Consider the following 15,127-nt stretch of genomic DNA (forward strand, 5'->3'; position numbering starts at 1 on the left):
AGACAATGGTAAAAACATGGAACGATCATTTCCTACACATTGTTGTCTACAAGACAGGCAGTCCTTGAAATAATTACAGGAATTACAATCAAAACCAACATCACTTAACCTCTGTATGAGCAAAGCATGGTCACCAGTATCAAAAGCTTTTGTTAGAGCCACAAAGAGGGCAGCACAGTATTTCCCTTTATCAACAGCAGATATAATATCATTAGTAACTGAGGTGATAGCAGTAACAGTACTATGCTTAGCTCTGAAACCAGACTGGTGATGACTCAGAATGATTCCAGGACTTTAGCAAGACAAGGCATTTTAGAAATTGTTTGCCAAAATTGTTATGTATAAATAATCATATGTGACATATATGCAAAAATATGTCATTCACATACATAAACATATTTGTATGGGCTGGACATAAATTTTAGTATATGAAATTGTTCCCATTACTTACAGGGTTCACATATGAGTTGCATATATATTTCATATATGGGAATTCTGTAATATATACACATGTTACATTAGCATATGAGAAAATGACAATTTTTAAAGGGAGGCTGGAGATATTGTGATCCCATACTACTGATCCCATCACAAACTTGGTCTCTAGTTGAATGTTAAATTAGTTGAAACAGTGTTCACAAACATCTGCTGTTTATCTTGGCAGCTAAGACAGCCCAAACATGTCATCTGCATTTCAGTGAACCAGATGGAGTCAGTACATTATTGTGTGTACTCAGGCAGAGGACATCAGCTGAGTATCTGGTTCTTCACTGTGGCCCAGGACACATTTATACAAACTGCTAAAAGCATGTGGCCATACGTGGCCCAGACCACCTCTGAATGTGGTGTAAGAGATCAGACCTCAATGCGTCTTGTGTGCATTCACACCTGTACTTAGAGCCGTCCACTTGTGACTGGCTCACCTAAGATGCATGTTAATGCCAGGTGTAAACAGTCTCACAGTCGCTGGCAGCTTCTTTTCAAGTGGCACCAAGGAGCATCACACACTGATTCACACTGCCCCTTAGAGTCCGTGTTAATCATCATAGAAACTCGGCTTCAGGGTTGCAGACCTGAAGACATGCAATAGTTTTTATACATTGTGGAGGGGTCAGTACTGCAGCAGCAACTAACATATTTTCGTTATTAATTAATCTTAAATATTTAAAGGACTCAAATAAATTTTTAGTCCATAAAATGAGATCACAACTATAACGCCCAGGGTGATGTCATCAAATTGCACTTCAAACCTTAAAAGATTTTTGCCGTAAAGATAATCACAAACAGCAACCCTGTGAAACTGAGAAGCTGTAACTCGAGAATGTTTCTGCTTGATAAATTGTAACTTAAATCACTTTAAGTTTTTGTAAATTATTTTCTGTCAGTGGACTAATGGATTAATCAGCTAATCATTCAGCTCCAGCCCGTATAAAGATTCAAGGTACAAGGTACATTTATTGCCATTTTTAAATAAGAGTTTTAAAAAAAGAAATAAAGTTTGAGTCTTTTTGAGTCCTGCTACATCTATTTTAGACAATGGAGTGCTGAGGATGAGTTCAGGAGTCTCACAGCCTGGAGAATGAAGCTGCTCTGTAGTCTGGTGGTACAGCAGCAGATACTTCTGTATCTGTTGTCAGATGGCAGCAGGAGTGCTGTCTTTTAGTATCTTTGGGCTCTGTGCAGACATCTCACTTCACTGATGCTCTGTAGATGGTACCAGTGATGTTCTGGTGGTTTTAATCAGCTGCTGTAGAGCCTTCCTGTCCTGGGCCGTGATGAGCCATGCCAGTTTGTGATGTTTCCAATGTTACCAGTAAGACTGGTGCACTATGTGAAAAACTACAACAGCAACATATCGTTAGACCAGGTAAAGTGCACAACTCTGTTAAATGATTTCACATTGAGTGTCCTGTGGTTGTTCACTTCCAGACAATAGACTTTATGTAACACTACATGTTCTAACACTGACATAGCACCATTTTGGCAGCTATTATAAAAGAAATGACGACAACAGGAAATGGTCCTAGGCGTGAGCCAGTAGATGTCAGTCAAGCAGTTACTTTAAAACACTGCTGCCAATTTCAGATTTGAACACACAAATATTCAGGAAAATGTATTTGAAATAATTCTCATGTTATATAGTTTTCTAAGCCACTCACCACATTGTGGAACAACAGTGTCAGTCACACACTTTAAAACCAGGGAGTTTAGACACCATGCTGACATTTTTATGTGCAGTCATTTTTGTGTTTCACTTGTGAGATGCAGGTGCATAAAACAATGAGAAATACTGGAACACGTCTTATGTCACAAAGGTAAGTATAAATATTAACAATAAATCATGTTTCATGGCTTTTGTAAAGTCAAGGTGAAGCTGCAGGAGCTTTCTTTGTCTGGTGTTAGGCAGGTGTGAATAGAGCAGAAAATCTACCTACTTTGGTTGCCATGCTATTGAGTTGTTTTAATGATAAACAATGCCGGTGAACCTCCTCCCTGCTGGCGCTGTTAAAGCCAGTCCATACTGCAGAGGAGTGAAATAAAACGTGCTGTAAAACCAGGGGAAATTTGGCACAGATAGTTTGCCAAACCCCTCAGCTGGCCTCACAGGGCTTCAGCCGTGAGACCTGAATGTGGAGTATTGTTGTTTTACTGTTGACTAATTACTCCGGTTCCTGTGGGTGTGTGTGTGTGTGTGTTTGTGTGTCAGGATGTGTACACAGGAAAATGTTGGTTCTGTACTGTAACTGTGTGTATGAGTGTGTGTTGAATGAATTCATCTCTCAGCATTGGCTGCAAAGATCTATTGCTTGCAAACATTTCCTTTACAGCAACCCCCCTCCTTTCAGTGCCTGTTTACAGTCTGCTACGTCGTCTATTAAGGGATAGGTTCAACCAAAACTGAAAATGCAGTCATTATCTACTCATCTCTGTGCGGATGGAAAGTCAGGTGAATTTTTCATAGCCCACAAAACATTTCTGGAGCTTCATAGTAAAACTGCGTTGCATTATTCTCCTAAAAAACTGAAGTAGCTGAAGTAGTCGTCAAAAAAATAGCTAAGGAAAAACTAAACTAAAATAATAAATAATAAATAAAATGGTTCATGGTAATCCCAATATCTGTAAGCCCTGAGATCCTATATTGCTTAGAACAACGTTATTTACACCCTTGACGCCTCAGTCAAGCTTGTGCACCCACTTCAGACTGGGTGCATGCTAATGCTTTTAACTTGACAGCTCCAGTGAAGATTTCGGCTTTAAGAAGGGCGTGAATAATGACTATCCTGGAGACTTGGATTATGCCAGACAAGCTTTATGGAGTCATTTTATGTCTACTTCAGTTGTTTAGGAGAATGCTGCATCACTGTTTGGCTGTGAAGCTCCAGAAATGTTTAGTTGACCATGAAATTTGACCTGACTTTCCATCAGCATGGGGGAGGAGATAATGACTCAATTTTCATTTTTGAATGAACTTTTCCTTAAAAAGAAACTTTTTTTGCCAGCTCTTTTTGCATCAGTGAAATTGAAAAGAAAAAATCTATTCAACATTCAAACTTTGTTTAGAAAATCAAGAAATTAGTCTGTTGGTTGGTCCAAAATGACGGTTCCACAAAATCCATTAATCTGTTAAATTTGCTGAGCATGTTGTACTTTCCACAGGATAAATCCTTTTTGATTATAATGACGCCCATGTTCTTAAATACTACTGAACATTATAGCCTATTTATCTAACAATGTTTTGGAGAATTCCTGCCTGGATAACGTTCAGTGGCAAGGTTTTTCCAGTCCGCAGACTTCTATGTTCCCGTCCCACACAGAAGTCATTGAGGTGGTTGGGGTGGATGATACAAATTGCAGAGCTTTGACAATGGAGTCACTTTGGTTAGGGTTAGGGAAATATGTGGTTTGGGAAAATATGAAAAAAACAAACACTTCCTGTCTTGATTCCAAACGAGACGAAGTTTTCCAAAACCGTAACCAAGCACTTTGAGTTTCCTAAGCATACACTTCACAGAGTTAATCATGCTTTCATTACCACAAGGGGATATTGTAGGAGTAGCATATAAAATATTCAGGGATTGTTTGCAGATAAAGCCTGAATGAACAGAACTTTGCAGATCATTAAAAACATTTTCTTTTTATGCGGATTAAAAGATAATTTGAGACATGTTTGCTTCATGACATTTCCTTCAAAAACACTCTAGTGTAGCTATAATCTATCATATTTAATGTGTTGTGTGTTATGTCCAACACTTGTGATAAACATTGTAGCCTCTAGGGGCCAGTACTGAGGCTTTTGTTCAACATGTGACGTCTCATAGATTACAAAAAAGCTGGCAAATTTACATGATGCAACATCCAAGGTGTGTGTTTGACAAATTGTAGGGAGAGAAATACTTTGACGAGAAGATGGGAAACAGATGCTAAAAGGAGACGACTGTTGTTGGTGTTGGGGGCAGTGTCCACACTAGTTTAATTGATTTTTCTGTATTGAATTTCAGTTGAATTGAATTCTGACAGTAGGGGTGTATAAGCAGACTTGGCTACTCAAAGCTGAAACACTGGCGCTCATACTGAACAGTCTATGAAATATGAAGTGGTGTAGCCGACTGTCGGCCCTGTTTACATTGGTGGTTTCCTAGACGACAGAGGAAACAGCCGGTGAGTCACACTTGTATGCTGACAGACTGGAGGTGTTATGTAAATCTTGAGAATTCAGGTGTGTGACTGTAGGGGGAAGTACGGCTGCAGGAAAAGACAAATTTAACCAAACTATGTTACTATCACATTTACTAATCATCATTCTATCAGTGTGAAACCAGTGAGAAGAGAATAGAATGGTTAACCCTAGTTTGTTTGTGCATCATTGTTTGTAGAGCACCTAATCTACACCTGCACCTCTGCTGACTCATTACCGTACTACAAATACATGATGATGTATTTGATGTCAAGCATTGTTTCTACCCATTATTTACATTCCAGTTCATATCCTGGAGATTCCTAACACTGTAAACATATTTACATGCTGAATCAGAGATATGTGGAAAATAACTGCTGGACAGGATTTTCCCTCTGATGTGATGCTGCATCCAGGGCCGCAGTGACAAGAGACAGAACTGAGCTCATGCTGCTTCAGGTTGGGTCAGAGGGGTCAGTTTGTGTTCTCATCTACTTTTTCAGTGCAGATGGTCACATTGCCGTTGTACACACCTTTTTCAAGAATAGACAGCTTTAGGATTTACTGAGATCTGTTGTGAGGCAGGGTGCTTTAAAAAAAAAAGAAATCAATACTGCCACCTGCTGGTGAAAAGACAGGGACACACACCAGACATGGATGTCAGCTACTACACTGTATTCCCAGTGGCCCCTTGAAAGGATATATGAATACTAGGGTGGAGATCACAATTGGTCATATTCTTACATCTTATGGGGGGAAATGCATTTTAGCTCAGTATTTAATTTGAGATGTCCAGTTAGCCAGCTGATCAATACGTTGATAGAAAAAAAATTTTTTAAGTAAAAAATGCCATTACTTTTATCCATTAAATAATGTGATCATATTTTAATTTAGCCAACTATTGCCTTTTCACTATTTTGTGACATTTTATGGACAAACCAAATGATTGATTATCAGTTTATTAAAATGCTGCAGAATGTTCTTTTGTGGCCTAATAAAATTGTTTTGTAAAACATAATTTATCCAAGTTCATCTATTAGTGTTCTTTTATCTGCTATATGTTATAATTAGTGTATATTTTGATTTTTCTAAGTAAACATTTAGTTAATAAAAAAAAGGCACCGACTAGACATAACTCCACGTATAATGTCTGAGACAACACTAAGCGTAGGCCCTTACCTCTGACGTATTATTCCGTGGCCGGGCTGCGGTGATTTTCGGGTCAGGTCGGAGGGTCTTTGGAGGACGGTTAATCATGGCCCTGAGGGTGATCCGACTGGTCATCCCATCGGGAACAACTGCTTTCAAATCGGTGAACATAACACAGAAGGTGAGGGCAGACAACACAGAGGGACGGGTCTGTACCTGTCCTGCAAAACGGCTCGAATTATCAAGGACAAGCTAACTTTGCTAGCTTCCTAGCCGCTAGCATCACAGTCGGTCACCAACATGCTACCTGCTGGTTTATTTACGATGGTGTTGACAGCCGAGAGCCAGAACGAGCTGTCAGTTCATCTAAGTACATTTTAAATGAATTGTATCGTATTTCCGAGTCAAGCTTGTCACGACTCCACCTTGTAAATATGAAATTTGGCTAAGCTAGCAAGCGCCGGTGTCGCCTAATGCAGAGTTTCCTCCAAATAATGTGCTAAGCTTGTGTAAAGTGCTCATTAGCCCCATCTTGTTTTAAATGTCCTGTCGGTAGCACCGTGGTTTACCTCAACACTCCGTTAGTTGTCTACGTGTTGTTCAAATTATGTCTTCAGCTGTCTGTCCTAGTGATCAAACGTTTACACTGGACGAAACCATCTTTTAAATCCAGTTTCTCTACACAATTCAAGCGAGTCTCGTCCTGAGTGCTGAGGTCACAACTGTGAAGAAGAAATCATCATCACAGACAGATGTACACTCAGTAATCTGTTAATGAGCTTCACCTAAAGACCAGTCTACTGTCACTGAAGCATGACAGACAACATATTTGCAACAGCTCTCATCATAGATCAATAGTCAGTAAGTCGGCAGCAGAGTCATTTGTTAACACTGCTTGTTGTAATCCCTCTTCACATTATCAGGGAGTTCTGTTGCGTATGGTTTGCTGTTATCACTGTCAGTCTTCACAGGGAGAATAGTGAAATAATTAAGCTGTGCATTTTTATATTCTCTCATCGTTGAGGATGGATTACCAACTGAACAAAGCTGTTGTTGGTGCAGCATTTACTTTGTGCTAATCTTTATTGATTAGGTCATTTGTGTGTGTCACTAGAACGCACTGAAAGCTGAAATGGTAAGGGCCCTATGGTTGTTTGTACATTTTACCCATTCTTGTCTTGTAGAGGGGCCTTATTGTGTCATATCTAGTTTTAATACCAGTAATACTTTGGTTGAAAAGATTAAACATAGTTAACAACAATTTTGTGTTGACAAAGAAGCTTTGTCACAACGAAAAATTGCCACACACTGTCCTCTTCACCTGCAAATAGGGTAACTGTAATAACAGGGTCTCGGTAACACAGACAATAGGAGAGACCATCTCAAATAGGTTGGTTGACCAATGTGGGTCAATCAGGTCACACTGATTGTTCCTAATATATGCAAATATATATTTTGTATTGTCCAGTTCATGAGTGTTTTCAGTCAGAAGTGCGACTTCATTAGTCCAGGTTTGATTGGTCCAAGTGGGTCGACTAACCTTTTTAAGACGCTCTCCTTTTGTCTTGTACAATAACCTGATGAAGGTCCGTGAGCAGAAACAATGTTCAACTTTTCCTGATTGCAAGTGAGGACAGTGTGCAGGAGGTCTATGTTCAGATTCTGTCAACCCTTGTCTTCTCCTAAGCACCTGTAGATCCACAGAAGTTTTGCTCTATAAAATGATGAAAAGACATATAAAGTTTGAATTTAATGTTTGTTTACAAAAACAGTATTGGCCTCGTTTTTGCCCCTGGGCCCATTGGTCGGTTAAATTGGCTCTGGACTGTGTTAACCCCATGTTATTAATTAAAGGTGGTGTTTTCTTGTCATACAGGCAGGTGTTCACACAAGCTCGGTGAGAAGCCTGCGGTATGGCTGGTGGGCCTACGCTCTGGGTGAGAGGACGACGCCACGGTTATCTCAGTACAGCAAAATCATCTCTGTGGATGGCAACTTGGCCTCAGGGAAAGGAGCACTGGCCCAGAAGCTGGCTGACAAGCTGGGTAATTATCTCACTGTGGGGAGTCTTTGTTAGTGTTTGCACCAACACACACTCTACCACTGAGTCCTCCAGGTTTATAGTCATACAGATGGCTAAAAATGAGGCCATGTAATAATGCGTATGCAGATGCAATAGAAAATGTAAAAGTTAAAAGTTAAGTGTGTTTCCATCCGCTAAAATTATGCAAATATTAGAAGTTTGGTGCCTCAAGGCAAACCGTGTGGTATACCATTAATTTTCCACTCAGGTGCCGTTAAACCACAGCAAGTGAAGAGGCGCAATAAGATGACGACATTAAAAGAGTGCCAGTCACACTTAAAACAGTGGAACATTATATGGGAATTGAGATGGAAATATGGCACTGGTTCTAATGATTGTGCTGAATGATGGCTGTCTGCTTAAGTAATTGCGATTAGGCAATTATGTAATAACTGAAAGGCCTACTGTTGACATTTTGGAAAAATTTTCTTGAGTGTTATCTTAGTGGCAGTTATACAATTAGATTATTGATCGGTGTTATTGGTAAACACAGCCATCAACTGAGCTATTTGGATAGTTGTATGAGAAGATAATCCGGACGGCAAAAAAACCCAACAACAGCAAATGTAAATGAAGGTACCCCTCTCACGAGGACCAGAAAAATAAATACTGGATAGTGTTTGTGTCAAAAGCCATAATTTCTAACTCTGTATGTACAGGGATGCTCTACATGCCTGAAGCTGACACTTTCTACTTGGACAAGATGACCGGGGAGAAGGAGCCACTTCCTGTTGACTTCAACGGGATGTGCAGCCTGGAGAAGTTCTATACAGACCCCAAAGCTGCTGATGGAAACAGCTACAGACTACAGCTGTGGATGTATGCCATGAGGCTTCTTCAGTACTCTGACGCCATCGAACACCTGCTCACCACAGGTATCACTCACTCAGAGAGGCACTGTAGCTCCCTGTGCTCAGATACCACGGGTCATGTGTGTGGCAAGCAGCGGATTTGCACATATGTTTAAGCACTTGTGATATCAGGAGTTGATTGATTTTAGTAAACATATTTAGAAATGGATGACGTATGACAGGATATTAACATAATTACTCATCTGTATCATGATCATCTGTGTTTAAGGCCAAGGAGTGATCCTGGAGCGTTCTCCCTTCAGTGACATGGTCTTCCTGGAGGCCATGTTCAAACATGGATACATCAGGAAGGAGTGTGAGTATTCAACAGTAAAACACTGAAACATAATGGCAAATGAAAAATGATTCCCTTTATCTGAAAAATAAAAAGTATTGACTATTCAGCTCTGTTTTCATCTCATTTGGTTTCATTTAGATAACATTATATAAACATGTTGAATTTGCTTATGATGTGTATCGCAAACACACAAGACACATTTCTTTAACACACGTCTTTTGGCTTGCAGGTGTGCAGCACTACACTGAGGTGAAAGGCATTAGCATCTGCGAGTTCCTGCCTCCACACCTCACCATCTACGTAGACCTGCCAGCCGAGGAGGTGCAGAAGAAGCTGAAACAGAGCGGAAAGGTAATGTGACACACAGAAACCACAGGATCTCTGTAGGATACTATAATCCTGTCAAAACATTTCAGTCTCATTCATTAACTCTCAATAGAGGGCACATTCTCAGATGGAACAACTGAACAGAAAAACCCCTGAGAGGGTTGGATATGTTGATTCCAAATATAAATGTTAATATTAAAAGAGTAGTCTAAAGTTTGACTTAATCAGCCTGCAAGCTTCTTGTTAATAATTTAATAAAGGTCCCATATTGTAGAAAGTGAGATTTTGTCTAGTTTAAGCTCTAGGTGCTATATAAATACTGGGAAATAAGAAGACGCTCAGTCCACAGAGAATTGCACAGCTGATTCAGCAACTGTGCCTCCCAACAAGCTGTGTCAGTACTTGTGTGAAGTTGTGATGTCACAACTATGCAGTCACCATCCTCAGCTGCACCCCCAGCGCTACCATAGTTGCAAAAACACCGGCAGAGCTGGAACAGAAGCATGGTGGGCGAGTTTCTGCCCAGGCCTGTGAGAGCTGGCCGGGGAGCTAAACTAGAGTGTTCAGACAGAGGGTGAATAGAGGTGCTGCAGCAACGGACAATATGAGAAAAAGTGTGTTTTTTCTTTTCTTCTTTCTTTTTTTAATATTAAAGCTGGAGATGCACCAATTTGCAATTTCTCCGTCAATTCAGATTTCCAAGTTTCACCTGCCGATTGCAAAATTTCTTTCTAAGAACTACAATTAATATCATACACAAACATCTCTGTGACCTATTGATTATTATTAAATACCTCTCATATTTTCTCCAAAACAAGACAAATTTCAAAATAGAGTGCTCTGTTATTGAACAGAGCTTTTTTGCACAGATATCATCCAACTGAAAATGAATTGCTGCACCAATAAATCTAAGTCATTTGATCGAGTGGCCTGTTACTGAAATGGTCTAACAGTATTTGCTCCAACTTATAAGTGTTTACACAGTGTATACTGTTGTATCCAGGACTCTTATTGTGAAAGGTAAAAACATAAGGAGTCTGTCTGTAATGTGCTGCAGCTGACAAGAAAACAGGGCAGCCCATCTATATAACAACTTATCATGTGGTAAAGTGGAGTGTCGTTCCTGTCTCTGCTCGGCTGTGTCAGTGTGGACTCCCGCAGTGAAACACACAAGAAAGCTCTCAGAGTGTGCGACTATAAATGACAGCACAACGCAGTGAAGACTCGCACTGAGGTGAAAATGAGACAAGTGCACATAAATGAGGTAAATCACATAAAATATTTAGCCTCTTTCTTTCAGTTCGGGCAGATAGTCACGTTGCATATGTGTACATTTAACTGGTTCAGAACTGGATATATCTAACACTGGGTCAGGGTTAGTTCACTGATCACCAGCCATGGCCGTTCATGCTGAAAACCGTCCAGATCCGGTCCCTGGCTGATCGATTGGTGCATCTCTCATTAAAACATTTCTAGTAGACACCCAAAGTAAAAGTATGAACCTAAAAAATGGAATCTCTTTATTGTCAGGCCTACCTTCAGAACGTGCCCCTGAGTTATCTGAAGAGCATCGAGGACTCCTACAAGAAGTCTTTCCTGCCCCAAATCAGGTGAGTAGTTGAACAAGATTCTTGTTTAATTTGATATTTAAATCTAGTAGTTTAGGTAGTAGTTGTTTTTCTTACCAGGCTTTGAGTGTTTGCTGAAACTGTGTGTGTCTGTGCGTTTTCCTTTTAGTGAAACAACAGAACTGCTTGCTTACGATGCAACCCAAGCCCAAGATGTTGAAAGGGTAAGACTATAGTGGACATTGGGTCAGCTGGGTGATATCATCTTTTGGATTTTATTTTCAACGCTTAAACCTCTGACTATTTTTTGTAGACGGACAGCTTATTGATTGTGTCTGTCCTCAGGTGGCAGAAGACATCGAGTATTTGAAGTTCAACAAAGGGCCGTGGCTGGAGCAGGATGATGTCTCCTACCACCACATGAGGATGTTGTGAGTTTTCAATTAGTATGATCCGTTTCGAATTGTGCAGAGGAGTGAACATGCAGATTGGTTCTGATTGCCTTTTGTATGCTCCGCCTTTCCAGCTTCTACATGCATGTTTCCAACAGTTTGCTATAAGCTGAATCTTTTTCTGTCCTTTTCTCTGTTTTACAGCGTGGAGGACAAACAGAGGGTGGCAACCTTGACCCACATACCTAGGTTTCTCCCAGAGATAACCATCGGAGCCCACGACTACGATGAAAAATACTACGCCTATAGATCAGTACGTAGAGACAAGATGTTCATTCTCACTGTGCCTGGTTCATATTGCTGCATGTCACCCCTGGACCCTACTACTAGCATTTATTTGTGGCAGTATAACAACATAATGTAATAACTGAGAACTGTGATGTAAAATTTATACAGCGAGGTCATTCTCGCCGTATATACCTTGCACTGCAGGTTGTACACATGGCATGCTGGGTAGCTGTTGTATGAAGCAGTGGTTGGCAATGGACAGAGTGTAAATCCTGAATGATTGACTTGCATTATAATTATTGAGGCCAGTCTAATTTAGGTATGTATGTCTAACAGGGTGAGCACGTAGCTTTATTAGAATGGTTTTCCTCTGGGTTGTGTGTGGTGTCCCGTAGTTAGTGGCAGTGTGTATCTTCAAAGTGTGGTGCTCTGCAGTACTTTGTATAATATCTGTGGAGAGGAATGTTAAATGTGGCTCTGTTGTGGCAGGAAGGTCCTTCTTCATCCTCCGCATAATAAAATAGTTCAAAGAGTTTTCCAAAAACAGCAGCACAACAGAGCACGGTTATCTGAGAAATGCTGAAATTGAGACGGTGTGAAGTGAACACTGGTATTTATTCAGTTTTTGTTTATTTTGAGTATTGTTCTTCAAGTGAGTGTGGTGAGACAGTTGGGGAGTTGCAACAGAAGCAGTGGTGGCCTAAAGGTTACAGAAGCGAGCCTGTCACTGGAGGGATGTCGGGTTAATTCCCTAGAGAAATCCGGATGAAATTGAAAGGCAGTGCTTGCTGCGCTGTAATCACCACCACTGAAGTGCCCTTGGGCAGAGCCTTTAACCCCAACTGCTCCCGTGGAGCTTCTCAGTGGCCGACATGTCAGAGTTTGGATTCACTGAGGAGCTTCCAACTGTGGGTGTGAACAGGGTGTTCCTGAAAAACAGCACTGATCTCAGTGAATCCTCCATAAATAACTAAAGTCAAGGTCTAAAGGTCTAAAGTCAATCTGCTAATGAATTAACCAGTAGTCATCATTTATACGGATGCCTTAAATGTCCCCTGGATGTTTACCACTTATAGTGATATTAATTAATTCACTCATCAAAAAAATGCCATCCAGATGTATACAGATGGAAGTTTTACATTTGCTGAACTATCTAATGGCGTCACTCGTTCCCAAAGGTGTATTCCCAGTACCAGAGGTGTCACAATTTTGATTTTAAATAGAATATTGATTCAAAATTAGCTTTCAATTCTGACCATCAAAATTAACAGGAGGGGCTAAGAGGTGCTAAAGTAAACAGTAGTAGCTTGACAGTCAACAGTTGGATTTTTTTATCATTAGCTGTATGTTGCACCAGACATTTTGTCCAGGGCAAGTAGAAGTGCAAAAGTGTGGATCGTTTCCCCCCAGGCTGAGGTTAACCCTGAGGTCTGTGTGTGGAAAGGGTAATCGAAGGGTCAACTCTTAGCCCTGGGCCAGTATTATGCACTGTTACAGAATCCCTCTGCCTCCTAACGCTTCTTATTTCTGTGTTGGTTCCAAATTGACTTGTTAAATCAGTTACTGTTATTACAATCTAAATGACATTACAATTACAATTGGCTAACTTTGAACATACGGGCTGTATTTAAAATAAAGAAATATGATGGTTTTATCACACTTGATCTCATGTAGCCTGTATCTTGTTATAAAATCATTTTAAAATATAAATGACAGTTGCCATGTCATCAAACCAATGATTTATTGAGCTTTAAAAATCAAGACTTGATAGTCTAACCATGGCATAGTCGCCAGTGCGAAAAAAAAAATAAAATGGAAAATTGAATTGAATTCCCATTACAGCAGAAAAACATGGCTCTTGCTGCAGGTTCTGAGTTGGTCGGAACCGCACCACCTTTAGCAAACTCTGCTAATGTTGCTAGCAGTAGTTCACTATGTTTCAGAGACTCAAACAGTGTCTCGGTAACAAACCCGGTACCTGCATCTAAATACTGATGTTTTTCAAAATGAAAAAATGTAGCCGAGTCCTTTGAGGCCAGTTTGTTACGTAAGACATCATTTTTGAACCCATCCTTCAGTCAGTCAGTCAGTCAGGCAGAAGAGGCAGAGTGTGAGTTGGCCTTTAGTTTGATGCTTTGTTATTATCAGAGGATAAGTAAGATTGTCTTTATTTATTGAAACCTATAAAATCCTTCTGAGGAACCCTGCCTCTGCCTAAACCCCTCGCTGTTGTCTTTATATTGGATCATTTTATTTCTCTACCCTTTGCCATGTGACGCCTGTGCTGTACTGTCAGTGCGATGGAACTAATTTTCTCCTGCTGAAATATTGAACGCCTCGTAGTTACAAGAAGGCAAATGCCAGATGTGGAATATTCTGCAAGGCTTTTGGTATCATCAGTCTTTCAGTGAAACATTTGGGTCTGACCTTTCTGTTTATTGACTGGAGACTTTTTTTGTCTTCCCCTGCTGCAAAAATGAGGCTGTGTAATGCTACAGGAGGCTGTGACCTGACATTTAGTTCTGAGCCTGGCTCTCAGTGGAGAGAATGAGAAGTGTGACACGTGGTGGCGTAATCTCCCTCAGCACATTCGAGTTGTCAAAGTAAAGTCATGGAAGGACATTTGCAACATTGATGTATTGCAGCTTCCATTGTGCATATTGTGTAACAGTGAACATTCCAGGTTGTAACCAGTAAATAGTTGATTTGTTATTTTTATTCGCATGATTTAATTCAAACAGATTAATCAACAACAAAAATTATGTAAATGTCTTTATATTTAGTGTTAAAAGCATCAAATTGAACCCTGCAGGCAACCCAATTATCTTGATTAGATGCTTCCAGCTATTTCAATTAGAATCAGTTCACTTTTAAACAAAATTATATTTCGGGTGCTTCCTCCTTCTCGACTTAATTAAACTTTTCTCAGCAAGCCAAAGATGTTTGTGTGCTATTCTGTTGTTTTGAATGTTCAGTCTTGTTTTCTGTTTTTGTCCTTGTAGCTCCCTGGGAAGAAGTACGCCCGTGGTTATAACGCAGATGTGGGAGACAAATACATCTGGCTAAAGTGAATGAGTCCACAGGCCTGTCTATAAATCAACCCGTGTCATTGGCTGATCAGCTCCCTGAATGACTCGTCCATAATTGATCCAGTTGACCTCTGTTGTACATCTTAAATAATATGTATGTGTTAAAAGAATAAATTTTGAATCAATAAATGTCTTTGTCTTTTGTCCTGACATAATGGAAGATATAATTTCTATTTTCTTACAGTGTTGAGGAAGCTACGTGGAAAGCTACCACAGGGAGAAATCTAGTTTGGTTAAAGGTCCTGTTTGTAAGAAAAGTTGATTTTTGAGTCTCATTCCCGACTCGTCAAATACTGATGCTTTAGGATTGTAGGTTGGGTCAGTCACCGTCCCAAAGCAAGTTTGGACTGAGACTCAAAAATCAACTTTTCTAACAAATAGGACCTTTTAACTGAAGCTACTGAGAT

General features: G+C 40.1%; 1 protein-coding gene across 1 annotated transcript; it reads left to right on the forward strand.

Moving 5' to 3' along the window:
* The first annotated feature begins 5,867 nt into the window (after positions 1-5,867).
* ndufa10 (NADH:ubiquinone oxidoreductase subunit A10) lies at positions 5,868-14,849 on the forward strand. Its single transcript, XM_073474001.1, has 10 exons — positions 5,868-6,005; positions 7,701-7,869; positions 8,567-8,782; positions 8,988-9,074; positions 9,286-9,407; positions 10,914-10,993; positions 11,121-11,175; positions 11,297-11,382; positions 11,548-11,656; positions 14,634-14,849. The coding sequence occupies exons 1-10, from the start codon at positions 5,931-5,933 to the stop codon at positions 14,700-14,702; spliced, it is 1,068 nt and encodes a 355-aa protein (XP_073330102.1). The 5' UTR covers positions 5,868-5,930; the 3' UTR covers positions 14,703-14,849.
* Positions 14,850-15,127: the final 278 nt, after the last annotated feature.

This window comes from Pagrus major, chromosome 9 (genome assembly GCF_040436345.1).
Source record: "Pagrus major chromosome 9, Pma_NU_1.0".
Taxonomy (NCBI): domain Eukaryota; kingdom Metazoa; phylum Chordata; class Actinopteri; order Spariformes; family Sparidae; genus Pagrus; species Pagrus major.

What these genes read in the sequence shown, in the direction of transcription:
- ndufa10 (XM_073474001.1), top strand. Translation starts at nt 5,931, where the DNA reads ATGGCCCTGAGGGTGATCCGACTGGTCATCCCATCGGGAACAACTGCT. An exon ending in TCTTTCCTGCCCCAAATCAG is followed by an intron (nt 10,994 to 11,120) that starts GTGAGTAGTTGA and finishes TTTTCCTTTTAG; the next exon opens with TGAAACAACAGAACTGCTTG. An exon ending in AAGCCCAAGATGTTGAAAGG is followed by an intron (nt 11,176 to 11,296) that starts GTAAGACTATAG and finishes GTCTGTCCTCAG; the next exon opens with GTGGCAGAAGACATCGAGTA.